Source organism: Tinamus guttatus, unplaced genomic scaffold (genome assembly GCF_059628265.1).
Source record: "Tinamus guttatus ecotype Peru unplaced genomic scaffold, ASM5962826v1 Tinamus_guttatus_pri_ptg000480l, whole genome shotgun sequence".
NCBI classification, from domain to species: Eukaryota; Metazoa; Chordata; class Aves; order Tinamiformes; family Tinamidae; genus Tinamus; species Tinamus guttatus.
The window spans coordinates 1,094,453-1,118,676 of record NW_028289014.1 but is presented as its reverse complement, the minus strand read 5'-3'; the positions used below and the strand labels follow the sequence as shown (position 1 = coordinate 1,118,676).

The 24,224-nt window shown below is 71.9% G+C and overlaps 3 protein-coding genes across 7 annotated transcripts; 1 reads left to right on the top strand and 2 right to left on the bottom strand.

Moving 5' to 3' along the window:
• Window positions 1-724: 724 nt before the first annotated feature.
• GIT1 (GIT ArfGAP 1) lies at window positions 725-7,836 on the bottom strand. Its single transcript, XM_088533103.1, is given in 23 exon segments — window positions 725-940; window positions 1,022-1,085; window positions 1,191-1,373; window positions 1,449-1,522; window positions 1,613-1,699; window positions 1,827-1,880; window positions 1,993-2,199; window positions 2,201-2,221; window positions 2,299-2,451; window positions 2,943-3,070; window positions 3,148-3,260; window positions 3,362-3,458; window positions 3,853-3,925; window positions 4,003-4,051; window positions 4,213-4,239; window positions 4,422-4,464; window positions 4,547-4,641; window positions 4,716-4,846; window positions 4,945-5,031; window positions 5,128-5,233; window positions 5,332-5,444; window positions 5,525-5,658; window positions 7,729-7,836. Coding segments are annotated over 23 exon segments (2,304 nt in total). The 5' UTR covers window positions 7,781-7,836; the 3' UTR covers window positions 725-727.
• Window positions 7,837-9,503: 1,667 nt separating this feature from the next.
• Window positions 9,504-16,391, top strand: ANKRD13B (ankyrin repeat domain 13B). 3 transcript variants are annotated; one of them, XM_088533134.1, is made up of 15 exons: window positions 9,504-9,653; window positions 12,881-13,016; window positions 13,114-13,238; window positions 13,320-13,365; window positions 13,508-13,651; window positions 13,739-13,928; window positions 14,039-14,105; window positions 14,193-14,274; window positions 14,347-14,411; window positions 14,496-14,626; window positions 14,715-14,872; window positions 14,982-15,134; window positions 15,225-15,385; window positions 16,059-16,135; window positions 16,212-16,380. In XM_088533134.1, the coding sequence occupies exons 1-15, from the start codon at window positions 9,543-9,545 to the stop codon at window positions 16,378-16,380; spliced, it is 1,815 nt and encodes a 604-aa protein (XP_088389260.1). In that variant the 5' UTR covers window positions 9,504-9,542. The 3 variants fall into 3 exon arrangements, with proteins under 3 accessions (XP_088389260.1, XP_088389259.1, XP_088389258.1); XM_088533133.1 differs by having other exon boundaries at window positions 14,347-14,626; XM_088533132.1 differs by having other exon boundaries at window positions 14,193-14,411; window positions 16,059-16,391.
• A 1,004-nt stretch (window positions 16,392-17,395) lies between these two features.
• Window positions 17,396-22,635, bottom strand: CORO6 (coronin 6). 3 transcript variants are annotated; one of them, XM_088533129.1, is made up of 12 exons: window positions 22,565-22,635; window positions 20,690-20,889; window positions 20,358-20,480; window positions 19,894-20,023; window positions 19,640-19,821; window positions 19,322-19,441; window positions 19,009-19,128; window positions 18,664-18,768; window positions 18,444-18,589; window positions 18,313-18,370; window positions 18,017-18,238; window positions 17,396-17,592 (listed from the first exon to the last, which is right to left on the bottom strand). In XM_088533129.1, exons 2-12 carry the CDS (start codon window positions 20,885-20,887, stop codon window positions 17,470-17,472), a joined length of 1,527 nt encoding a protein of 508 aa, XP_088389255.1. In that variant the 5' UTR covers window positions 20,888-20,889; window positions 22,565-22,635; the 3' UTR covers window positions 17,396-17,469. The 3 variants fall into 3 exon arrangements, with proteins under 3 accessions (XP_088389255.1, XP_088389256.1, XP_088389257.1); XM_088533130.1 differs by lacking the exon at window positions 19,322-19,441; XM_088533131.1 differs by lacking the exons at window positions 19,009-19,128; window positions 19,322-19,441.
• Window positions 22,636-24,224: the final 1,589 nt, after the last annotated feature.

Below are 24,224 nucleotides of genomic sequence, written 5' to 3'. Positions count from 1 at the left end.
AGGCTGCCCCAAAACCACCAGGTTTAGCCCCAGAAACACTCCGCATTCAGCTCTCCACTGTCCTCCCTTCTCACTGTTTTTCAGCCCTCCCGCCCGGGAGGTGTCTTGGTGCCAGGGCCCTGCACAGCCACATGGGGCAGCATGGGGGGGGGCCGCACAGCCCCCATCCCAAACACCCCCTGCCTCCCCCGGCAGCTCGAGACCCCCTTCCAGCCCCCAGACCAGCCGCTGCCTCCGTGCCCGGGCTCTGCCCCGTGCTCAGCGCAGCGACGCCGCGAGGGCAGCGCCCCCGGCGCAGGGAGCCGCGGGGCCAGGCGGGCGCCCGTGCGACGCTCACATCTTTATTGATACAAATGTACAAGGGGGGTGGGCGCAGCGGGGACGGGGGCTCCCGGGCAGCCCCCCCGCTTGCACCCTCCCCAATCCAGTGTAATGGTGCGGGCGGCCCCGGGGGCGCGGGGACGCAGCCCTGCGGCGCGGGCGGCCCCGCGCGTATGTACAGGATAAGTTAGGCGTGCGGGGCGCGGGGGACAGGACGGGGACACGGGTAAGTGTATATACACACACGAGGGGCTGCGGGCACCTGCGCACGCTCGGCCCCAGCTCCCGCAGGGCCCGGACGCCAGCCGCGTCGGGCACGGGGACAGGCCGGCGCCGCGCGGGCGCTCCCGGCGCCCCGGGGAACGGGAAGGGGCGGGAGAGGCGGAGCGGGGCGCGCGGCCGGCGCTCACTGCTTCTTCTCGCGCGTGGTGATGGTGACGAGCTGCTTGGCGGCCTTGGCGATGTCGTAGGCGCACTGGATGACCTGCTGCGTCAGGAGCTGGTAGTCGACGGCGGCGCCCGGCTCCGGCGGCACCGTCTTGCGGCACTCGCTCTGCAGCCGGTAGGCGCTGGCGTTGAGCAGCCGCAGGGAGCTCCGCACCGTCTCCAGCGCCGGCTTCTGCAGCGGAGAAGAGGGGATGCATGTGGGCATGGGGCACCCACCCTGCACAGGGCCCGCGAGGACGGGGACACCCCTGACCTTGGGGAAGAGTGAGGCCATCTCTGTCACAGCCGAGTGGATCTTCTCTGAGCAGGGCACGAAGCTGTGGGTGAGGAGACGGGTGAGCGGCAGGGATGAGGAGCCTGGGGATCCCGATCCATAGGGAAAAGGGGTGCTGCATCCGGCAGGAGCGGGGCTGCGGCCCTACCTGTCGTGCTTGGACTCCTGCGCCGCCCGCAGCAGCTCCTGGATGTTCTTGGTGACCTGCTCCGTCTTGAGGATGACGTCCTCGGTGCTGGGCAGCCCGGGGTCCAGCTCCCCGTCCAGCGGGTCCAGCTCATGGGGGAAATCCTCCTCCTTGCCCAGCTCCACGAAGCGCTTCCCCTCCATGCTGTGGGGCCAGGGGGTGAGGAGCAGCCCCGCACATCGGCGCCCGGTGCAGCCCCCAGCGTGAGCGTGCACTCACCTGAGCAGGATCTCACCCGCCTGCGTGTTGTCGTAGTCGCTGTCGGTGCCGCTGCCGTGACGGTCCAGCTTGCTCTGGGTGGCGGGGGAGAAGAGGCAGCGTCAGACCCTGCCCGGCCCTATGCAGGGACCTGGGGGTCCCCTACCCACCCCCCGGTACGTCACCATGTGCCGGGCACCGTCGGGCGGGCAGGAGAGCAGCGGGGAGGACGGGGGAAAGGGCACGGAGGAGGCGGACACCCCTTTCCGGATCTGCAGGGGGAAGAGAGGAGGGAGAAAGTGCTGGGAGCGGGGGCCTTGGCCCAACCTGATGCCACAGGGAAGGCCCCGAGCCCTGGCACCGCGCAGAGCATCGTCCCCACCGGAGCTGCCCCCTTACCCGGTACACGCTGGCCGGGACGTGCACGGGGTACAGAGCCTCGTCCTCCGCCTCCTGGTGACACACAGGACGTTAAGGGCGCCACGGGCCCTGGTGGTCCCCATCAGCCCGTCCGCTACGGAGCAGGTCACCCATCCCCAGGCCTGCCACCCCCTGGGACACTCACGCTGGCACCGAAGGGCTGCAGCCGGGTCACCAGCTCCTCCACAGGCTGCCCGAAGGGCTTGAGGGCCGAGCCGGGCTCGTACATGGAGAAGGCCTGGCGGTCGCGGCGCAGCGCGCCGGGCGGCCCCGGCGGGTGCCCGTGCTCGGGGCGCTCGCTGGCGGCCGGCGGCGGGTGCGCGGGGCCCGGCTGCTGCCGCATCTGCGTGTTTTTCCGACTGCAGCTTGTGGATCTGCAGGGAAAGGGGGAGCGGGGATGAGGCGCTGGCCCTGGGGGACCCTCCCGGCCCGACCCCGGACCCCGGCGCACCTCGCGCTGCAGCCGCCGCAGCTCGTCGCTCAGGCTGTTGTTGACCTTCATGAGCTGCTGCACCTTGGCCTCCGAGGCCGCCAGGGCCTTCTTCACCTCCAGGTACTCCTGCAGCGTGATGGGGCCGTCCGACAGGTCGGAGGAGTCCATGCTCTGCGGGGAGAGGTGCTCAGCACCGCACTCAGCGCCAACCCCGTGCGGCCCTGGCCCTCGCGGCCATCTCCAGGGCTTTGGGGCTCCTGGCCATCCATCTCCGGGGGCTGTGACATCCATATGGTGACAGGGCAGGACGGCAGGAACCTGGTTGCGCAGCCCTACAACTCCAGCAGGCTGTCCCCGCACCGCGGCCATCACCGGGGCGTCAGGGCAGGGACTGGGCTGCCCATGCCCAGGGTGGAGGCCTTGGCCCCAGTGGCCATCTCCCGGGCATCGGGGCTCCCTGGTCACCCAATGCTGGGGGCTACAACCCCCCTGTCCATCCCCAAGGCTTCAGGGCTGCCAGGACTGCAGGGTCCTGCTCATCCATCCCTGGGGAGCAGATTTGTCCCCCTTTGGCCATCCCCGGGGCAGCAGGGCAGGAATGTGGGGACCTCAGTGCCCATCCCGGGGGTTGACGCTACCCCCGCGTCCCGCGCGGCGCTCACCCGGGCCCGGTTGTTGCGGGACGCGTTGCGCAGCAGCTCCTGGTCCGTGTCCTCGTCGGAGGCGACGCTGTCGTAGTCGTGCTGGTCGTCGCCGTCGCTCTGGCTCCGCAGCGAGTAGTCGAGGGCGTCTGCAGGGGACGGGGACGTGGCGCTGAGCGCCCGCGGCCCCCCAGGCGGCCCGCAGCCCGCCCCACGTCCCCCCGACCTGTGGGGCTCAGCAGGCTCTTCCCTTGCTGCCGCCGCTTGGCTTCGCCCAGGATGTCGATGAGCAGCGTGGCGAATTCCCGGGCGTTGAACCGCGCCAGCTTCTGCCGCCCTGCCCGGGGCGGAGCGGGAGGGAAAAGACATGGAAAAATCAGCGGGATGAGCGGGATCGGGACAGGGGAGGGGGAGCGGCGGGGTGGGGGGCGAGTCCCACCTGGTTGCGGGTGGCCGAGTACTCGGGGTTGACGGGCAGGAAGGGCACGGCGCTGCGCTCCGTCACCAGCGTGCTGTGGTTCTGCGTGGTCAGCCACACTGCGGCGGGGGGGACAGCGTCGGCACCCGGAAGGACGCGGCCGCGTGGACGGTGCCACCCCTGCCGGGACCCTCCCATGTCCCCCCCCCCCGCTATGGGCAGAGAGGGGCTCACCCGCCTGTCCCAGCCCCGTATTGCAGACATGGGGTGTCCCCCCGCTCCCCACTGTCACCCTTCCCTACCCGTGAGCCCCCCTGGGGCAGAGGGGGATCCCGGCACCCACCTCGGGGCTGCCCCCGCGCCCAGCAAACGGCCCTGCAGGAATGAGGAAGGAGGGACCAGGCGCCTCCTCCTCCTCCTCCTCCTCGGAGCCGGGACGGCCGCCAGCGCCGGCCCCTCCTGGCGCGCCGGGCCCGGCCGCGCCGCACGCGGCGGGAAGGGGCCCCCGCTCACCCGCGTCGTTCTCGCGCCGATCCACCTCGTCGTACACGTCCATGGCCAGCTCCTCGAACAGCCGGTTGCTGAGCTGCGGCGAGAAGGGGCGTCAGGAGCCGCGGGCGCCCGGCGGGGGGGACGGTCCCCGCCACCCTCGGCCCCACTCACCGCCTGCAGCTTCTTCTTGGCTGCCTTGGCCAGCTCGGAGAGGTCCAGGCTGCGGCGGGGGGGGAAGGAGAGACACGAAGCCGGCGTCATTCCCAGCCCATGGGGGCGCAGGGTCCGGAGCGGCGGCGCGGGGACCCCCCAGCCTCCCCAGCGTCCCCCCCATGGGGGCACGTGCCATCCCGGCGGTGCCCGCGCCCGAGCGGACTATACCTCTGTGCCATGCACTTTGGGCGCACCCTGCGCTCCGGAGAAGGCAGCGGAGGGAAGAACAGGATAGAGCAGGAGGTTAAACGCGCACGCAGTGACCCCCCCCCCCCACCCCCCCAAAAAAAAACACCCTTCTCCTCAGACCCCCGTGCAGCCCAAGCCTGAGGGTGACGGTGGCAGCGGTGACAGTGGCAGTGGTGATGGGCGCTCACCTGTCGGCCATCTGCGGGATGATGTAGTGCCCGTTCTTGTGGTCTGTGCAAAGAGAAGGGCGCTGGTGAGCGCCGCCCAGGCCCGGGGGGGACGCTGGGGGACACGGCGATGTCCCGCCACTCACCCGGCTTCCTCCCGCACAGGTAGAAGGCCAGCCGGTCGGTGAGCTCGTACTGACACTCCACGAGCCGCTCGGCCAGCTCGTGCTGGGCCGCCTGCCTGCGGGGGCGAGCGGGCGCGCGGGGGTGAGCGCGGCCCCCGGCGCGTCCCCCGCGTCGTCCCCTCGCCCTCACCTGGCGTAGTCGATGGGCGTGCGGCCGTTGACGTCGGGCGCGCCGGGGTCGGCGCCGTAGACCACGAGCAGCTCCGCTTGCAGGATCTGCCCGGCCTTGGCGGCCACGTGCAGCGGCGTCGTGCCCTTCTCCTGCGCGCCGGGGGGTCAGCGCGTGCCACGGGCACCCGTGCGGGCCCCCGAACCCCGCTTTGTCACCCCCCTTGTCCCCATGCACAGGGGGCTCTCACCGGGTGGAAGAAGTTGGCCTGGGCGCCTAGTGAGAGCAGCCGCAGGCAGGTCTCCAGGTTGCCCGTCCGCACGCTCGAGTGCAATTGCTGCAGCGGGGGGAGTTGCATGAGTTGGGGGGGAGCTCCGGGGCTCCCCACACTGCCCTCCTGGCCATGGCAGGGCCATGTCCCACCCCGTCCCACCTTGCTGAGGTCCTTGGCGGTGACGCCGTCGTCGTCCCGGCAGGGCAGCTTGTGCACGAACGCCAGCATCTGGTACTTGGCGCGGATGAACTCGGACTTGGTGGGGCTGCACGGCACGGGGGGGGGGACACGGCGCAGCGGTGAGGGGGGCGCCCGGGGCGGGGGGGACGTGCAGCCCCCTCCCCGCGCGGGGCTGGCACTCACTGCACTTTGTCCTGCGGGTTGGCCTTGCGGCGGCCGCTCTGCACCTGCGCCGGGTCCAGCAGCGAGTGCTCCCAGATGGAGTTGGCGCCGTTGCTGGCCAAGGTGTGCACCATCTGCGGAGGGGCAGCGTGAGCACGTGCCAGCGCGGGGGGTCCCGGTGACGGTGGAGGTGAGGGGGGGTCCCGGCACCCACCTGGAGCAGGGTGGCGGGCCAGGGGCTGTGGCGCAGGTGCTTGACGATGGAGATGTGGCGGCCCAGGCTGCGGTGCACGCTGCAGCACTCGTCGCAGATGAGCACGCCGCGGTTGATGGAGGCCCAGCCGGGGTCTGCGGGGAGCCAGGGGGGGGTCACAGGGAGCCGCCCCCCGCCCCCACGGGAGCCGGGGACAGGGGGGGGATCAGTTGCCACAGAAACCCCAAGGTTTCCCTAGCGACCGGCACCCATCGCTAGGGAAAACCCAGAGGTTTCCCTTAGCAACCCAAGGAGGGGACGGACCCGGGCGAGCGCAGCCGGGGCGTTGGCGGGTGTAAACGGGGCCCGAAGCTGCTGGGCCCGGGGGAGCTGCCGAGCCCACGATCCCGGAGCGGGGCAGGTGCCGCGGCCCCCGCGCCGGGTCCCCCTGCCCGGCCGCGCTGCCCTCCCCCCGGCCGGGCCGCGCTGGGGCCCTTTGTGCCGCTGGGAGAACAAAGGGCCGTTTGAGCGGCCGGGCTCCGCGCTGGCACCGCGGGCTGCCCGCCCGGCCCCCGGCGCCCGCTCCGCTCCAGCCTGGGCAGCGGCGGCCGCGCGCGGCTCCCTGCGATGCCCCTGGCAGGGCCGGGGCGCTGCGGGGACGGGGCGGCGAGGACACGGGGCAAGGTCACCACGTCCCCCGGGAGCCGCCGGGGCAGCCGCCCGGCTCGGCGAGGGCCATGCGGGGCTGCGGTGGCGAGGCCGGGATTTCGGGAGCCCCCCGCTGGCACAGGCGGACTGGGCACAGTGCCACAGGGCCGAGGCGCCGCGGGGAGCAAAGATGCCCCAAGGCCGGTGAGGGACGTCGCGGGCGGCCGCGTGCCGAGCGGCGCCGCATTCCCGTTATCCCTGCGCAGGAAGCCTGGCAGGCGGCGATGGAGCCACCCGCCCTGCGCTTCCTTCCTGCGCTGGAAAACAGGCCAGCCGGGGGTGCCGGCACGGCGGCCCCTTCCCCGCACCCACGTCCCGCACAGCCCGGGATGCGGGATCGGGCGCGCGAGGAGCCGCGATGCGGCACGGCCCGGCCTGGCTGCCCGCGGGCGCAGATGGCAGCGCCTTGGCAGCCGGCGCGGTGCCGCGGGAACAGCCTGCGCGCCCGGCGGGAGCCCCACATGGCCCCGCGGCGGGCGCGGGCGGCGGGCGCTCCCCGCGCTGCGCAGGAGGAAGCCGGCCCCGCTGGACTTTATAACTCACTTCCTCACATGGCTGCTGGGTGATAAGGGATTGGAAGACGCTGGTTTCCATTTTCCCAACCCGGGAGGAACCGGCGACGCACGGCGAGCCTCGCGGGCAGGCCCTGCCCGGCAGCGCCGTGCGGGAAGCGCCCGACGCCGCGGGGCCGCTCGGCTCCCACGCGAGCCTGGCGGCTCTGCTGGCAGGATCCGGCCCTTGGCACGCGGCCGGAATAAATCCAGCACACCCTGCGCCCGGAGGCGGCTTTCCGGGCCCGGCTCCGAGCGAGCCTCGCCGCCGCTCGGCCCTTTTCATTCATTAGGGCCGCAGAGAAGCGGCCCGCGGGCGGGCGCGCGGGGGGCTGGGGTGCAGCCCCACGTGCCCGCGGGCGGCACCGCGTGCCCAGCGCCCGCACGGCTGCGGCGCGGGGGCTGCCGGGCACGGGGCGGGCGGGACGCGAGCCGTCTTGCCCGCGCTCAGGCTCCGGCTTGCAGCGGGGCCTGGCGCAGCCCTGCGCCGCGCGCCCGGCCCGCCCCGGGAGCGGGGAGCGGGGCAGGAGGGGAGCGGGGTGCCCCATAGCAAAGGGGGGTGGGATAGAGGGGTGTCCCCCAACGCTGACACTTACACGGTGGCTGGTGGGGCCGCTGCAACCCCGGTGCACGCCCGGCCTGCAGCCCCTGCACCCGGGGGTGCTGAGGGGGCGCTGCGGGGTCGGGGTGCGCTGGGAGGTGCCGGTCAGGGCCCCATGGGGGCACCTTTGGGCTCCCGGGAGGATTCCAGGCCGGCACCGCGGTGCTGCGAGCGGCGGCCCGGGGGAAGGGGGTGCCCGGCAGGGAGGAGCGGGGCCGCCCGCCCGGCTGCGGAGCGGCGCCGGGGGCAGCCGCGCGGGGGCTGCGCGGGGGCGGCGGGCCCGGGGGCGGTATCGGCGGCAGTGGCGGTACCGGCGGCGGTACCGGCGGCGGCAGTGGCGGTACCGGTGGCGGCGCGGCCCTTACCTGGGGCGCTGCAGTCCGCGCACACCTCCGCCCGCTGCGCCTTCCGGGACATCCTGAGCGGCGAGGCGGGCCCGAGCCCGGGCCGCTGCGCCAGCCTGCGGGCGGCGGCGCCGGGCCGGGCCGGCGGGGGCGGCCGGGCCGGGCCGGGCCGGGCGGGGGGCCGGGGCCGGCGGGGCCGGCGGGGCTGCCGGCTGCTCGCAGCGCCCGGCGGCTCCGCAGGAAGCGGCGCAAGCCCGGCCCCACCGGGGGAGGGGCCGCGCCGCCCCCGCCTCCCCCCGCACCGGCCCCGCCGCCGGGCGCTGCCCCCCGGCCCCGCCGCCGCTCCCGGGCCCGCCCCGCTCCGCTGCATCCCCCATCCCGGGCGCAGCCCCGGCCCCGGGCGCCCCCCTCGTCGCTGGGCGCCGTCCTGGCCCTGCTCGTGCTCCTGGGGCCGGCTGCGGTTCTGGGAACACCCCCACCCTGCTCGGGATCCTGGTGTCGAGAAGCCCAGCCTGGTCCTGGGCACCCTCCCGGCCCTGCTCCTGGTGCTCTGCCTTGTTGTGGGCACCCCCGGGTCCTGCTGCTGGCCCTGGACACCCCCTTGTCCAGGTGATGGTGCCGGCCCCGTGCGCCCCAGCCTTGCTCCCACCCTGTGCACCCTGCCCAGCACCAGGCACCTGCACCCCAGGGTGCAGCACCGGCAGCCCCCGGGCTGGGGACAGTGTTGGGGGGTCCAACCCCGTGTCCCCTGCCCAGTCCCGAGGGGGTCAGCAGGGTGACCTCATCGCCGGTTGAGGGTGACCTCATCGCCGGTTGCTATGGCAATGGCTCACGGTGTCACAGGGCTCCAGGGAGCTGGGGCTGCTGCCCAGGGTGGGGGTCCAGCCCCTATGAACAGGGAATGGGGCAGCTGGGCACTGGGGCTCCTTGCTGGGGGCTATTGCCATGGGAGCAGGCACCAGGCTGTGGGGACCCGGCCGGCCTGGAGCCCCGAGCCGGGACGAGCCGGGACACCTGGCAGCAGAGCCTGCAAGACCCGTCCTGCATCTGTGCAGATGCTGCAGCACGAAGGGGCGCAGTGTGGGGGCAGCACCTCTGGGAATGTTATGGGGCCAGGATCCTTGGGAATGCTGTGGGGCTGCATCCCTGGGAATACCGTGGGGCAGGCACCCCTGCTCGAGGACGGCAGGGCTGTGGGGCGGGCAGCCCTGCGCAGCAGCGGGAGCGATGCCGGGCGGGAGCGGGGCAGGGCGGGAGCGCGGTGCTGGCAAGGCCCAGCCTCGCATTGTTCTCCAGCAGCAGGCGGAAAACATGACTCCCGCCCCGGAGAAACGCAGGCGGAAAAGGAAACGCAGGGGCAGGGGCCGAGGGCCTTTTGCCGTGGGGGGGGGTCACAGCGTGTGTGGGGGGGGGACATTTGGCACCCCCAGTAGAACTGGATCCTCCCCGGCCTTTGCCGCTTCCCCAGCTTGTGCCAAGAGCCGCTGGCCCGGGGGAGTGGGGGGGAATCAGCTGGAAGGGGCTGGAGCTCGGGGGGGCCCTTGGTGGCCGCCTGCCCCCGCCGCAGGGCTGGGGGGCAGCGCGGCCGGGGGCTGCGGGCGGCGGCCGGAGCCCCGAGGGGTGGGCGCGAGGCCGGGGAGGAGGAAGAGGAGGAGGAGGAGGAAGGCGATGCGGGCAGAAGGGGGGGGACTACAAGTCCCATGAGGCCGGGCGGGGGAAGCACCGGCGGGAAAGGGGGGGACACGGGGCCGCTCCGCCCCGTGCTTCGCTGCGCGCCGCCCCGCGCGCCCCCCGCCCCGCGCGCGCCGCGCCCGCCGCTCCAGCATGCACGGAGGATGCTCGCGTCTTGCTCGGGCAGGAAGGGGCCGGAGGGCAGGTACCCGCTCCACTACCTCGTCTGGCACAACCGCGCCCGCGACCTGGACCGCGAGCTCAGCGCCAAGCAGGTGGGGCCGCGGCGCGGGGCTCGGCACCCGGCCCGGTTCGGTTCGGCTCGGCCCGGCTCCGCGCAGCCCGGCGCGGCTCGGCTCGGGCTGATGCAATGGTGCCGCTTGCAGCGCTCCGGCGGCCGCAGCCCTGTCGCACGCGGGGATGGAGATGAGGATGGAGATAGGGAGGAGGATGGCGGTGGGGAAGGAGGGGGCATAGGGATGGGGATGGCGGTGGGGACAGGGATGAGGGTGATGGGGCTGGAGATGTTGCTGGGGACGAGGATGGGGATGTGGTCCCCCTCCAGCGGCCTCGATGCCGGCAGGGCTCTTCAGCAGGGCGGAGGGACCAGCTGCGGATGCCTAGGGGGAATGGGGGCCTGCGCTTTGCCTTGGGACACCCCCAACCCATCGAGGGCAGGTGTGTGACAACTGCCACCAGGGCTGCTGCCACCCAGGGGTCCCCAGGGTCCCCCATCATACCCAGTCCTGCATGTGCCTGCCTCCAAGCCGCCCTGCTAGGCCTCACAGGGCACCCAGGCCACCCGGCACCCTGCGGCCCCGGCAGCGCTGGCCCAGGAGCGGGTGCAGCGCCCGGATCAGAGCCCCCCTCTCCCCATGCTCCATCCGGGTCCCTCTACGGGGTGCGCCAGGGACCCTGGCACTGCTCGCACCCCGGGGTGTCAAAAGGCATCACGAGGAGGCCGTGCAGTGCGGGGGGATCCCCGTACCCGGAGCCCTCCCACAGCGGCTGCCGGGGCAGCCGCGGAGCGGCCGGAGCGGCCCCAGGTGGCGTGTCCCAGCCTCCCGCTCCCCGCCGCCGCGTGCCGCTCAGGTAATTAAAATCCAGCGCCGGAGACGCAGGAAACCGCAGGCGCTGGAGCGAGGCTGCCAGCGAGGCTGTGCCCCCGCATCCCCCGCTGCGCCCTGTGTGCCGGGGAGCCGGCCTGGGCCGTGCTGCAGGGGGTCCTGCTGCGTCCCATAGTGTGTGTGTGTGGGGGCACTGGGATGCTCCAGTGGGATGCTCCAGCGGGATGCAGGTCCCGGCTCCTGCCACACCCGCCTCCATTGTGGGAGCCGGCGGGGGCTGCGCGTGCCCGGCACCGCCACGGTCCGGCGCCCGCCACGGCCCGGCACCCCCCGGCAGCGCCCGCACGTTTTATATCCACGGTTTTTCCAGGTCATTTTTCCCAGGAGCTCTGCGGGTGCGTGGGGAAGCGGGCGGGCGGGCGGCCCGAAAGCTGGGGGCGGCTCTGGCCCCGCTCGCTCGGAGCGGAGCGCCCCCCGCGCCCCCGCGGGCGAGGGGCTTCTCCCGGTGCCGGAGCCGCTCCGCACACGTCGCCGCTGCCGTTTGCAGGGCGAGCGGAGAGGCGGCCGCGCGCGCCCCGGCGCTGCCGGGCACAGGGCTGCGGAGGTGCCCGGTGGTACTGGGATGGCGCTGGGGACGGGCTGGGGACGGGCTGGGGAAGGGGGACAGGGCCAGTGCGGCCTGAACCCCCTAATCTCCATCCAGGGCCTCCGGAGCTGGGATCAGCTCTTCTCCCTGCTGGAGCCCCATGGGTGCTCGGTGCTGCCGGTGCCCCTGGCTGTCCCAGTGAGGGGTCTGCCCTCCTCCTCCAGGGATCTGGGCACCCGCTCCAGGGACAGGAGCAGCAGGAGGACACAGGATGCAGCCCAATGTACCAGGACACCCCGGCTGTGCCCCATGGCACCGGGCAGGGAGTGGGGCGATGCTGCTGCCCCGCGGCCCTGGCAAGGGGCTCATCCTGCCCCAACCCGCTTGTCCGGTAGCATCGGGGCCTGAGCACAGGGCTGGCACTGAGCTGTGCCGCAGCCGCTGGCATCACGCGGAGCCGGGCTTTGGGGTGGCCGAGCCGGGGTCCCACATCCCCCGGGATGGTCCCAGGTGGCCACAGCCTCGGGAAGGGCAGCACCGGGGCACGTGCTGCGCTCCGAGCCGGGAGCACCAAGCCAAGCTCGAGCTGGGGAAAACTGGGTCGTGCTGCGTCCCCTGGGCTCGGCTGCGGCACAGGGGCCTCGTCCCTCTCAGCACTGGGGCGTCCCCTGCCCCACTGCATCCCCGGAGCCCTGTGGAGCCCGCGGTGCCTGTCCCTAGCTGGGGGGCATTTGCTTTAATTAGAACCGTTTTCATTAGCGCAATTAAGCCGGAGCGGGCGCTTGGAGAGCGCTCTCGGCGCGGTGCTCTGTGCGAGCCGCAGCAGCTGCCTGGCTCCATGGGGCCACGTGGGCACCCGGGACGGGGGGCAGCACCAGCCGGGATCAATCACTGTCCTGGAGCCAGGCGGGCCGGGGGACACCAGGAGCCCCCCCAGGACGGGCAGTGCTGCAGCAATGGCAAGGAGCACCCCGGGCCCTGCTTGCAAACAAGAGATGGGGAATCAGCCTGTGCTGGGGGCTGTGAGGGGCCGCTGTGTCCCCCCTCCTTGAGCTCTGCCCCTGCTGTGCCAGCCCTGAGGCCGACACATCCTGGGGACGCCGGGATGTGGGGAGGTATCGTGGGGCCAGGCCATGGGGCAGGGAAGGGGGCACCTTGGGACCCTCCTACGAGGACCCTCTGCCCGCCCAGCCCGGCCCTGCTCCCATCCCCTCTGCTCGCAGGGGGTCAGCAGGGACCTGCGGCTCCCGCATCCCACACACATCCTCCGGGATGCCCTGGCGCGGCTCCGGGGGGCTCCCCACTGCAGGACTGGGGGGCTTGGGGCGCCGTTCCCGCGGGCAGCGCCGGAGGGGAGGGATTCCTCCGGGCTGGCTGCGAGCCCGGCTCCCGGCTTGGTGAAAACAAGCGCGCGCGGCTCCCCCGGGGCCGGGGATCCTCGGAGCAGCCGCGGCTCCCGCAGCGCCCGCCGCCCCCGCGCCGGCAGCAGGCAGGGCACACGTGCGCGCCAGCTCCGCAGCGCCCGCCGCGCGGGGGGGCTGCCAGCGCTGCCTGGCAACGTCCCCCCCCCGAAATGCAAGAGCGGAGCGCGGCACGGGAGGGGGGATCCGTGTGCCCGCTGCAAGGAGCAGGACAGGCCCTGGAGCGTAATGCATGGGCTGCAATGCACAGGGTGCAATGCACAGCGTTCAGGACATGGGATGCAACGCACAGGGTGCAATGCACGGGGTGCAGGGCATGGGGTGCAATGCACAGGGTGCGATGAAGGGGTTCAGCGCACAGAGTGCAATGCAGCTGCCTGCGTTTGCCCCCCGCTTCCTGAGTCCCCGCTGCCCCCGTTCCCCGTCAGGCCGACATTGAGCAGCTGGACCCGCGCGGGCGCACGCCGCTGCACCTGGCCACCACCCTGGGCCACCTCGAGTGCGCCCGCGTGCTGCTGAAGCATGGAGCCGACGTGGGCAAGGAGAACCGCAGCGGCTGGACGGGTGAGCGGGGCCCCCCCCAAACCGTGCTGCCCCCGGCCCGGGCACGGAGCGCACGGTGGCCCCGGCGCCGGCCGTGCTCAACCCCAGCACCCCGCAGTGCTGCAGGAGGCCGTGAGCACCCGCGACCTGGAGCTGGTGCAGCTGGTGCTGCGCTACCGCGACTACCAGAGAGCCATCAAGCGCCTGGCCGGCATCCCCATCCTGCTGGAGAAGCTGCGCAAGGTGGGTGTCCCCGTCCCGCCAGCGTCCCGTGGGGTCCTGAGGCCGCCCGGGCTGCCCATGACACCCCTGTGCTCCCCGCAGGCCCAGGACTTCTATGTGGAGATGAAGTGGGAGTTCACGAGCTGGGGTAAGCTGGGAGCTTCCCTGGCGCCTTCCCGGCTGCCAACGTTGCCGCTGTCCCCAGCGCCTGGCCCTGGCCCCAGCCTGTCCTCTCTTGTCCCCCTGGTCACCCTGCTGTCCCCGGCTGGGCTATGGCCGTGTCTCCGCAGTGCCCCTGGTGTCCAAGATCTGCCCCAGCGACACCTACAAGGTGTGGAAGAGCGGCCAGAACCTGCGGGTGGACACCACGCTCCTTGGCTTCGACCATATGACCTGGCAGCGGGGCAACCGCAGCTTCGTCTTCCGCGGACAAGGTGAGCGGGGCTGGAGCGGCAGCCCCTCCGCGCGCCGTGGCGCCCCGGCCGCCCCCGCGCGTCCCCTGAGCGCACCCGGCCCCGCAGACACCAGCGCGGTGGTGATGGAGATCGACCACGACCGGCGCGTGGTCTACTCGGAGACGCTGGCGCTGGCCAGCCACGACCAGGAGGTGCTGCTGGCTGCTGTGCAGCCCACCGAGGAGCAGGTGATGGGGCGGCTCACGGCGCCCGTCGTCACCACCCAGCTCGACACCAAGAACATCGCCTTCGAGAGGTGCGACCTGCCACAGGGGACACGGGTGGCCCCCGTTGGGCATCCCCACACGGTGACACTGGGACCCTCCATCCTGCCCACTGCTCACGGCTGCCTTGCATCGCCCCCAGGAACAAGTCTGGGATCCTGGGCTGGAGGAGCGAGAAGACGGAGATGGTGAACGGGTATGAGGCCAAGGTGAGGGCAGGGATTGACCCACGCGGCGCGGCGGCGTCCAATGGGGGACGCAGCAGCTTCCAGCCTTGCTCCTCCGACGGCCCCCAGGTCTACGGCGCGTCCAACGTGGAGCTCATCACGCGGACGCGGACCGAGCACCTCTCGGACCAGCACAAGGGCAAGAGCAAAGGTGGGGATGTGCGCGGGGCCGGGGGCCGCCCGGGGCCGCGTTGGCACCGGGGGTCACGCACGTCTCCCGCAGGCAGCAAGACCCCGCTGCAGTCCTTCCTGGGCATCGCCGAGCAGCACGTGGGGCCCAACAACGGGGTGAGCGCGCCGGGGGGCACCCGGGCCACCACCGCCGTGGTGCTGCGGCTGTGCCCGCGCCGACGGCGCCCGCTGTCCCCGCAGACGCTGATCACGCAGACGCTGAGCCACACCAACCCCACGGCCATCACGCCCGAGGAGTACTTCAACCCCAACTTCGAGCTGGGCAACAGGGACATGGGGCGGCCCATGGAGCTCACCACCAAGACGCAGAAGTGAGGGGGCGAGCGGGGCGCTCGCTTTGCGGGGCAGGGGGGTCCCAGGCCTTTGGTCGTGTCCAGCCCAGCGCGTCGCCCCGTGCAGGTTCAAGGCGAAGCTGTGGCTGTGCGAGGACCACCCGCTGTCCCTGTGCGAGCAGGTCGCCCCCATCATCGACCTCATGGCAATAAGCAACGCGCTCTTCGCCAAGCTGCGCGACTTCATCACGCTGCGCCTCCCGCCCGGCTTCCCCGTCAAGATCGGTGTGGGCGGCCGCGCGGACACCCCGCCGGGTCTCCATGCCGGGGTCCCCGAGCCCAGGCGCTCCCCTGCAGCCGTCTGCCCTTACTCCCTTTATTCCTTCATGTGCAGAAATCCCCATCTTCCACATCCTCAACGCGCGCATCACCTTCGGCAACCTCAACGGGTGCGATGAGCCCGTGAGCTCCCTGCGCCACAGCCCCAGCAGCGAGGCGCCCTCGCCCAGCAGCGACTCCTCCAGCGTCAGCAGCTCCAGCTCCCTGAGTGCGTGGGGACGGGGGGGACCCCGCGCAGGGTCCTGGGGATGCTGGTGGGGGGGCTCCGTGCCCAGCACCCGCGGGTGTCTCCCCGCAGCCTCGTGCCGGGCGTGCGAGATGGACCCGTCGCTCTTCGAGGTGCCGCGCGGGTACAGCGTGGTGGGCAGCCACCAGGACGCCCTGCGCGAGGACGAGGACGACCTGCTGCAGTTCGCCATCCAGCAGAGCCTGCTCGAGGCCGGCAGCGAGTACGACCAGGTGGGCTGGCGGCGCCACCGGGTGCCCCTTGTCCCCACCGGGGCCGGGTGGCACCGCTGTCCTGCTGCAGCGGTGCAGCGCCGGCGCGGCCCGAGCCACGGGAAAAGGATGGCATGGGAAAAAGGGCAGCTGGAGAAAATGGGTGGCTATGGGAGAATGGGTTGCACGTGGCAATGGGTGGTGTGGGATAATGGGTGGCCGTGGGATAACAGCACAGGGAAATGGGTGACATTGGATAATGGGCGACATGGATAATGAGTAGCCATGGGATAATGGGTGACATTGGATAATGGGTGACATGGGTAATGGGTAGCCATGGGGTAAAGGGTGGCACAGGGAAATGGGTAACATTGGATAATGGGTGACATGGGTAATGGGTAGCCATGGGATAATGGGAGGCACAGGGAAATGGGTGACAGGAGATAATGGGTGGCAGTGGGATAATGGGTGACATGGGATAATGGGTGGCAATGGCATAACAGGTGGCACAGAGTAATGGGTGCCTATGGGATAACGGGTGGCACAGGGTAATGGGTGACCATGGGATACCAGGTGCCATGGGAAAATGGGTGGCCATGGGATGACGGGTGACACAGGATAATGGGTGGCCATGGGATACCAGGTGCCATGGGAAATGAGTGACACAGACTAAGGGTGCCGCCGTGTCCCGCAGGTGACCATCTGGGAGGCGCTGACCAACAGCAAGCCGGGCACGCACCCGCTGTCGCACGAGGGCCGCCGGGGGGACAGGTTGGTAAGGCCTGGCCGGTGCGGAGGGCCGGGGCGCCGCGGGGGGCACCGCGCTGACACCCCCCCGGCCCCGCAGGACGCCCCAGCACGCGGCGGCGCCGCGGCCCGCGGGGCCGAGCTACGCGGAGCAGCTGCGTCTGGCCATGGCGCTGTCGGCGCGCGAGCAGGAGGAGGCCGAGCGCCGCACGCGCCGCGAGGAGGAGGAGCTGCAGCGCATCCTGCGCCTCTCGCTCACCGAGAAGTGACGCCGCGATGAGAGCCCCCGCCGCCACCGCCGCTGTGGGGGACGGGGACACCGAGGAGCCGGTCCCGGCAGCGCACGGAGCCTCGGAGCAGGGCGAGGGGGGGACACTCTCCGAATGGTGCAGAGGCCAAATCGGGGGGCGATGGGGGGCAGGATGGGGCCCTGGGTGGGGATGGGGGTCACAGCCCAGGTGAGGGGGCCCGTGGGGCTGGTGGCTGCGCCCCCCCGGGCCAGGCGCTATCAAGTGCACTTAGCCGGGAGCTGCTCTGCCGGCCACGGGGGGCTCAGCCCCACTGCGCCCCACTGCGCCGCGGGATGCACAGCCCCCCCCGTCCCTGCGGCGGGGGCAGCAAGGGGGGGTCCACGCGGGACACCCCGGGGTCACACTCCCTCCCCTGTCCCCACTCGTCCCCGCCGCCGGCAGCACTGCGCCCCCCCTCGCCCCAAACCTTACTCGAATGGTGCTAACCCCGGGCCCCGGCTCCCCGCGCGGCCCCTCCTTGCACACGGGGCCGGGGGCGCCCAGGGCTCCTCCCGCGGGCCCTGCCCGGGACTTTCGTAGCGGCCCCCGTCCCCCTGCACCCCCAGTTCCCCCCCCGAGAGCCGCCGGGGCCGGGGGAGCCCGAGCAGCTCCGACCGCGGCCCACACCAATAAATGCTCTTTAACGGTTGTCCCTGCGCTTCTCTGTGCCCCAGGGACACAGAATGGGCAGGAGGAGCCAGGGCGCTCAGGGCAAGACGGGGTCTGGCCATAGGACACAGCAGGGATGCTCTGTGCTGTCCCCAAGGCCACCGGGGCGGTGCTGGGGGGACGCTGGTTCCTGGTGTGCCCTGCGGGGTGCCCATCGGCTTCTGCTCCATCCCGGCCTCCTGGAGCATCCGCAGGCGCCAGGATGTGCCCAGCCGCAGCAAGGAGCAGCCCCGGCATCGAGGGCGCTGCCGGTGGCTCCGCGGGGCAGCTCTGACCCCGTCGTGGGGCTCCACAGGAAAGAACAGGGCTTTGGCCTCCTCCCCACGCGGGGACTCGGGTTTAATCCTGTTCAATAAGGCTGGTCCAGTTCTCCTCGTGCCGGCCGGCCGGGCCGCGGCGCTACTCCGTGCCGTTGGTGAACTGGCAGAGTTTGTTCTCCAGGTCGGAGATGCGCTTCTCGTGCGCCTGCACGGTCTCCTTGAGGGCACGGATCTCCTCCAGCACCTCCTCCAGGGCGGGACGCTGAGGGGGACACGTGGGGCTGTCACCACAGTGCCCGCCAGCCCCTCGGCACCCACCAGCCCTCATGGGACATGCCCACCCTATGGTTTCCTGGACTGGGAGGACATCCCATGCCCAATGTCCTCCAGTGTGGAGGACATCCCCACCTCATGTCCTCTTGGATGAAGAAGACATCCCCACACCATGGCCTCCTGGACTGGGAGAACACTCCATGCACAATGTCCTCCAGCATGGAGAGGACATCCCCACCTCATGGCCCTGGATGGAGAGGACATCCCTACCCCATGGCCTCCTAGGTGGAAAGGACATTCCCACTCCATGGCCTGTTGCATGGAGAGGACATCTCCCCGCCCTGGTCTCCTGCATGGACAGGATGTCCCATGGCCTGGCCCTGTGGGGCTGGCCGGGGGGTGGTGGCACTCACGGAGAGGTTGGAGTCGCTGCCGGACTGGCTGTGCCGGGGCGGCCGGTTGTCCAGGATGTTCTTCTTGACCACCTTGAGCTCGCGGTTCTTGAGGGGCACGTAGCCGTCGCGCAGCGAGATGAGGACGGGCTCCGCGTCCTTCCCCGCCAGCCACTCGTCCGCCTCGAGGGCCGGCTCGGGGCCCGGCGTGTCGGGGTACAGGTCGTCCTGGAAGAGATCTGACTGCGGGGACGAGGGGAGGGCGCCATGAGAGCGGCCGCGCCGCCGCCCCCCGCGCAGAGACCGCCGGGACTCACCTTGCGCGGCACCGTCATGACGATGGGCTCGCACTTGCGCTCGTGCAGCTTGAAAAACCTGCGGGAGCAGCAAGCGGTGAGGCCGCGACCAGGCCCCTAACCCCCCGCCGGGGCCGTCCCGAGCCCCTCACCTGGCGATCTCGCACTTGCTGACGTCCAGCCCCCGCTTGGGCATGAAGCCCATGCCGCGCTGCGGCTCCTTGCTGCTGTAGGTGCTCAGGTAGTGCACGTAGGGCGCCTCGTCCGTGATCTCGAAGTAGCGGATGCTGCTGTCGCCCTGCGGGCGCGGGGACGGCCGTGAGCGCGGGGTGGACGCGCGGCGCGGGCGGCGGGCGCCCGCCGCGGCCTCACCTTCCCGCACAGGTACACGATGCTCGAGTCGGCGTCGTAGAAGGGCAGCAGCACCCCGTTGCTCGTGTCCATCTCCTGCAGCGCGATGGGCTCCTCGAAGTTGTTCTGGGGGGCCGGCGGGAGGCCACGTGAGGTGTCACGGGCCCAGGGCTCCTCTCCCGCACATGCAACGTCCCCCGTTGTCCCCCGGCTCGGCCCTCCCGCACCCCACACAGCACGGCACACATGGGAACTTGGTGCCCCAGCCCAGGGACATCACCCGGACAGGGGGACGGGGCAGACGGACGGAGGGACAGAGGGATGGCGCCAAGTTCCCGGGAGGAGCACTCCATGCGGGCGCGTTACCGGGTCCCACAAGCCCAGCTCCCGCTGGCTCATCCTGGTAAAGCCCGTGGTAAAGATGTGTCCTTGGCGCGTGAAGATGGCGCGCACGGGCCGCAGGCCTTCGTGGGGCGCAAACCGCTCCTGGCGGGCGGAGTGGGGAGAGAGCGTCAGCGCGGGGCGCCGGCTAGGGCTGGGAAGTGGGGGGTCCGGTGCATCCCCCAAAATGCTCATGGGTCCCACATGCGGGGATGGACACGGCCGCGTGGGGAGCGCCGGGGGGAGCTGCTGTCGTCGCCGTCGGGCCCAGGCATCCGGGCCGCGCTGCCGCCCGTACCAGGTCCCAGAGGCCCAGCTGGCGCTCGCTCATCCTGCTGAAGCCCGTGGTGAAGATCTTGCCATCGGCCACGAAGATGGCGCGGATGGGGCGGGCGCCGTCGTGCGGCCGCGCTTTCTCCTGCCGCCGGCCGGGGAGGGTTACGAGCAAACACAGACACACGCGGGGCAGGCGGTTAGTGCGGGCAGCGGGCGCAGGAGACCCCCCTCCCCAAAGCAGCGGGACGCAGGGCGAGCGGGGGCCGGGGACAGGCAGGACGGCGCGGGAGCCGCAAGGACAGCGGGGGGCAATGCCACACGTCGCGGCGGGGACACTCACCGCGACAACTTGTCGCTTGCGCGGGTCGATGACACGCACGCGCTTGTCCTTGCAGGTGGTGACGAGCAGGCTGCCGTTGCGGTTCCAGCCCACGTTGTAGATGAGGTCGGAGTGCATGTCCGTCAGCGCCAGCAGCATCTCCCCCGTGCCCACGTTCCACAGGATCACCAGGTTGTCGCTGCCTGCCCAGGGACACAGGGATGGAGCCATCGTGCCCGGATGTCCCCGGGCAGCTCCGCCGCCGCCGGGCTCACCTGCGCTAAGCAAGACATTGCGGGCGGTGGGGTGCCAGGCGATGATGCCCACGCGCTTGGAGTGCCCTTCCAGCGTGACCACGGGCTCCGTGAGGTTGCGCACGGGCACGTAGTCGGGGATCTGCCACACCTGGGGGGAGACGGGCGGTCAAGATGCCCCAAAGCTGAACGCCCGGGATGCCAGCCCGGGACCCCCGGCATCTCCATCCCGGAGCCAGGGGCAGCGCCTGCCCCGCCGGCGGGGGGAGCCCATCCTGGCCCCCAGGCCGCCGCGGCCGCTATTCCGGGTGCTGAGTCGCTGGGATGGGTATATTTAGCACAAAGTGCTGCATCATGGAGCGAGCAGCAGCCGCCAGCGCAAACGCACAGCCCCGGGGCTAAAAATAGCCCGGTGACACTTGCCCAAGCAGAGGGGGACGTGCTGGGGGCTGCCCCCCACCCCGGCGGGCGGACGCCCCCCTCACCATCACTGTGGTGTCCTCGGAGGCGCTGGCGATGACGTTGTCATTGTGGGGGCACCAGTCGATGTCCAGCACCGGCGCCGTGTGCCCGGTCACCAAGGGGTGGTTCTTGTCCACACGGCCTGTCTGCAATGGAGGGAGGGGGTGACATGACACCGCGCTCAGGCCACCACATCCCTGGGGACCCTGCAGAAACCTGTCCCATGGGGAGCGTGGCAGGGAGCTCCCGCATGGGGACAAGGGACGCTCCAAGGTGGCTGGGGGCAGTGCCATCCCCGCTGCCCCCACAATGCGCCCACGTACCCGCAGCCGAGCCCCAGCACGGCGCTGCTCACCTTGGCCAGGGGCAGGACGATGAAGGCCCCCCCGCCGCCCGCCTCCACGATGATGGCCACGAACTTGGGGTTGACGGCGCAGAAGGAGCTGTCCCACGTCACCTTGGACACGCGGATGTCCTCGTACATCTGGTCGGCCTTCACCGGCTGGCCGAACACGTGCCGGAACTTGCTCTGCCGCACCACGCGGCGGCTCATGGCTGCGGGCAGCGGGTCAGCGCCCGCCGCCGGGGGGGTCTCCGGGCATCCCCCCGCCCCAGTGATGCAGGAGGCGGCCGCAGCCCCCGGTGCGGTCCCCGCTCGCAGCGCCCTGCACCTGCGACAACCCGTCCCGAACCGGCGCTGCTGGCGGCGCCCAGGGCACCCGGCCACCCGCCGGACCCCGGGGCTGGCGCCTGGCTGGCGAGGGGAAGCCACGAAACTGGACACTGCCACCTGCGTCCCCGCGGCTCGGCACGAACCCCGCGGCGAGGCCAGCAGCCTCCCCGGCTCGCGGCCGCCTGCCCATGGTGCTGGGGGGGCCCAGGCTGGGCCGGGAGCACCCGGAGACACAGAGCTGCTCCCGTGCAGGAGCCAGGTGATTTTGGGATGGGGCGGGAGCAGTGCTGAGCCCAGGCTGCTCTGCCCAGGCCCTGCAGCCACGCTGTCCCCACACTGTCCCCAGCGTATCGCAGCTGGCCTGGCAGGGTGCTACCGGGAGGGGGGTTCTGGGTTCAGCCCCCGCACCCTGCTGGTCCCTGGCGTGCAGGCTGGAGAGGGTCCCCGTGCCTGGTGCAGGGCAGGACGTGCCACCGGGTCACCCCAGTGCTGTGGCCCAGTGGCAGGAGCTCCACACGGTGCATGGAGCACCTGGGCAAGGGGAGCACCCACTGCACACCCCATGAAGGTCTGCACATCCCCTTCACCACACCAGGGCAGGCACCTCCGGGGCCAGGGAAGGAGCCGGGCACCCAGTGGGTGTCCTGTGTCCTGCAGCACCTCATCCCGCCGCAGCGGGAGCACTTCTTGGGTGCAGCCAGGCCAGCGAGAGGCCTGGGGCTCCAACCGGGTGCAGGTGGGTGCAGGCACGGCCGGGCAGGGTGCAGGCGGGTGCAGCAGGGGTGCACACAGCTGGATGAGGTTCGGACGGGTGCAAGGAGGGTACAGGTGGGGTTGCTTGGGGTAAAGCACAGCAGGTCAACATGCAAGTTGGGTGCAATGGGGTCACGAGCAGGGCCAGACGGGGTGTAGATGGGGGTGTCAGCAGGCAAAGAGAGGTGCATGTGAGTGCAGGGGGGTGCAAGCAGGGCCAGGCAGTGTGTAGAAAGGGTGCAGACACGGTGCATGGTGCAAGAACAGAGCCAGGGAGGGTGCAGGCGGGGGACAGGCACGTGCTGCAGGAGGTGCAGGGTGTGTGTGAGTGGCTGCACCCCACGCAGGGCGCAGGAGGGTGCAAGCAGGGCCGGGCAGAGCGCCGCGGGGGTGAGAGCAGAGCCAGACTGGGTGCAAGCAGGGTGCAGAGGGAGGTGCAAGCGAGGGCTGGAGGAGGCGGTTGTGAACGGCCGGACGGGTCGGGCAGAGGTGCGGGCGATGCCGGGGGAGCCGGCAGAGCGCCGGGGTGCGAGCGGAGCCCCGCGGGGTGCGCGCGGGCCAGCCCTGCTGCCGCTCCGGGCCCTGCCATTACGTTGCCACAATTGAATCCGCAGCGGCTGCTCCGGGAACGACCAGAGGTCACTTTCCAAATATAGCCATGCCCGGCGGCCGGCGGCGGGCGAGGGGCCGGGGGCCGCGAGCCGCCTCCCCGCCGCCCCCGGCCCGGCCCGGCTCGGCCCGGCCCGGCCCGCTCCGCTCGCAGCGCGGCGCCCCCGGCCCGACCCGGCCCGGCCCGGCTCCCACCTGCGCTCCTGCGGGCGCGGCCGCCGCTGCGCCCCGCTCGGCTCCGCCCGGCTCCGCTCGGCTCCGCTCCGCCCGGCTCCGCTCCCGCTGCGGCCCGGCCCGGTTCGGCGCCGCTCGGCCCGGCTCGGCTCGGCTCGGTGCCGCTCGGCCCGGCCCGGCCCGGCCCGGCGCAGCCCGGCGCGCAGAGCCGCTGCCGCAGAGAACAGCTGAGCGGAGCCGGCCCCCCCCGCGGCGGGCACGGGAGGCGGGGGGCCCTGCCCGGCCCTGCCCGGCCCCCGCGCTGGGGTCTGGCCTGGCACGGCCGCCGCTGGCCCGGGGGGGCCCTTCCCCCGCGCCCGGGGGGGCCGAGGGGGCCCCGAGGTGACCGGCGGGGACAGCGCTGGGGGGGCCAAGCAAGGACACCCCCCCCTAATCCCCCTCCTGCCCCCTTGGCTCCCCATCCCGGCTGGACCCCTGGGTGTTACCCGGACCCCCCGGGTCAGCCCTGCCCGCGGCTGCGGCCGAGCAGGGGACGGGGCGGCTGGGCATCCTGCAGGGCTGCACCCAAGGGTGCCCCTAGCCCCAGGTAGCCCCAGATGCTCCCTCCCCTGCCCTGGGAGCACGAGGGGCTCCAGGACCCCCGGAGCAAGGGGGCTGCAGCCCCCCGGGGTGAGCCCACGTCAGCCCCACGCGCCGGGACGGGTACAGATGCAATCACAGGCTGGATTTAGGATTTAGTGCAGCCAACCGCCCGCGCAGGGATGCCCTGAGGGGATTAAGGGATTGCAGGCCCCGGGGAGCCGCAGGAGCCGAGCGCTGGTGCCTGGAAAGGCAGCAAGCCCTGGACCCTACAAGGGCACCGAGCGGCGCTGGCCGAGCATTGGCTGAGCGGCCGGGCAGGGCGGCCGGCGAAAACACAGGAAAAAGGCAACAACCTTCCTCGTCCTGCGCCCCGGCTCACAGCCCCTCTGCCGCCCTTGGCTGCGTGGGCCGGGACGGACCCAACAGCACGGGACATCCCCGGCACCGTCCCTCCTTCCCATACGGTTCTCCAGCACCTGCCCCAGGAGCGCAGCAGGTCCGGGATGGCCTCTTGCAGCAGGGGCTGCCCAGCCCATTGCGTCTCCTAACAAGACGGGACCACTCGTCTTGCACCCCTCTCCCCAACCCTGGTGCCATCCCCAAGCAGGAGGCGGCCACGCAGCCGTCATCTTCAAAATAAAACTTTTATTCATTCAGTAACAAGAACATGGAGTCTGCACGTCAGTGCACAAGTTCACATTTAAAAACAGCTGAGCACATCGGTCATAAAGTCTCTAAGGGATGAGGGGATGATCCCGGCCGCCGCGGGAGATGGAGGAGGAGGAGGGTGGCAGCGCGGCCCTCCCCGGGGTCGCGTTGGCCACCGAGGACCCCCGAGGGCGCCGTGTCCCGAGGGAATGAAAGGCACCGGCCCCCGCTTGGGAGCCTCGTGGCCCTCGTGCCGCCCGCCGGGAGCGCGTCCCCAGGAGCGGAGAGGGGGTCCCGCCGCGTCCCCAGGACCCGCGCGCGTCTCGGCAGGGCCCCACGCGCTGCCCTCGCCGCGAGGCTCCCAGAGCAGGTGGGGAGGCCACGGCCAGGATACGGAACGGGAGTCAATGTAAACAACGAGGCGGCCTCCGAGCCCGAACAACGCGCTTCG

Excerpts from the sequence above, each read along its gene's own strand:
- ANKRD13B (XM_088533132.1), top strand. The coding sequence starts at position 9,543 with ATGCTCGCGTCTTGCTCGGGCAGGAAGGGGCCGGAGGGCAGGTACCCG. Across the intron at positions 14,106-14,192 it reads TGAACGGGTATGAGGCCAAG|GTCTACGGCGCGTCCAACGT; the intron begins GTGAGGGCAGGG and ends GACGGCCCCCAG. Across the intron at positions 14,412-14,495 it reads ACGTGGGGCCCAACAACGGG|ACGCTGATCACGCAGACGCT; the intron begins GTGAGCGCGCCG and ends CTGTCCCCGCAG.
- CORO6 (XM_088533129.1), bottom strand. The coding sequence starts at position 20,887 with ATGAGCCGCCGCGTGGTGCGGCAGAGCAAGTTCCGGCACGTGTTCGGC. Across the intron at positions 18,769-19,008 it reads AGCTGGGCTTGTGGGACCCG|AACAACTTCGAGGAGCCCAT; the intron begins GTAACGCGCCCG and ends CCGGCCCCCCAG. Across the intron at positions 18,239-18,312 it reads TCATGACGGTGCCGCGCAAG|TCAGATCTCTTCCAGGACGA; the intron begins GTGAGTCCCGGC and ends TCGTCCCCGCAG.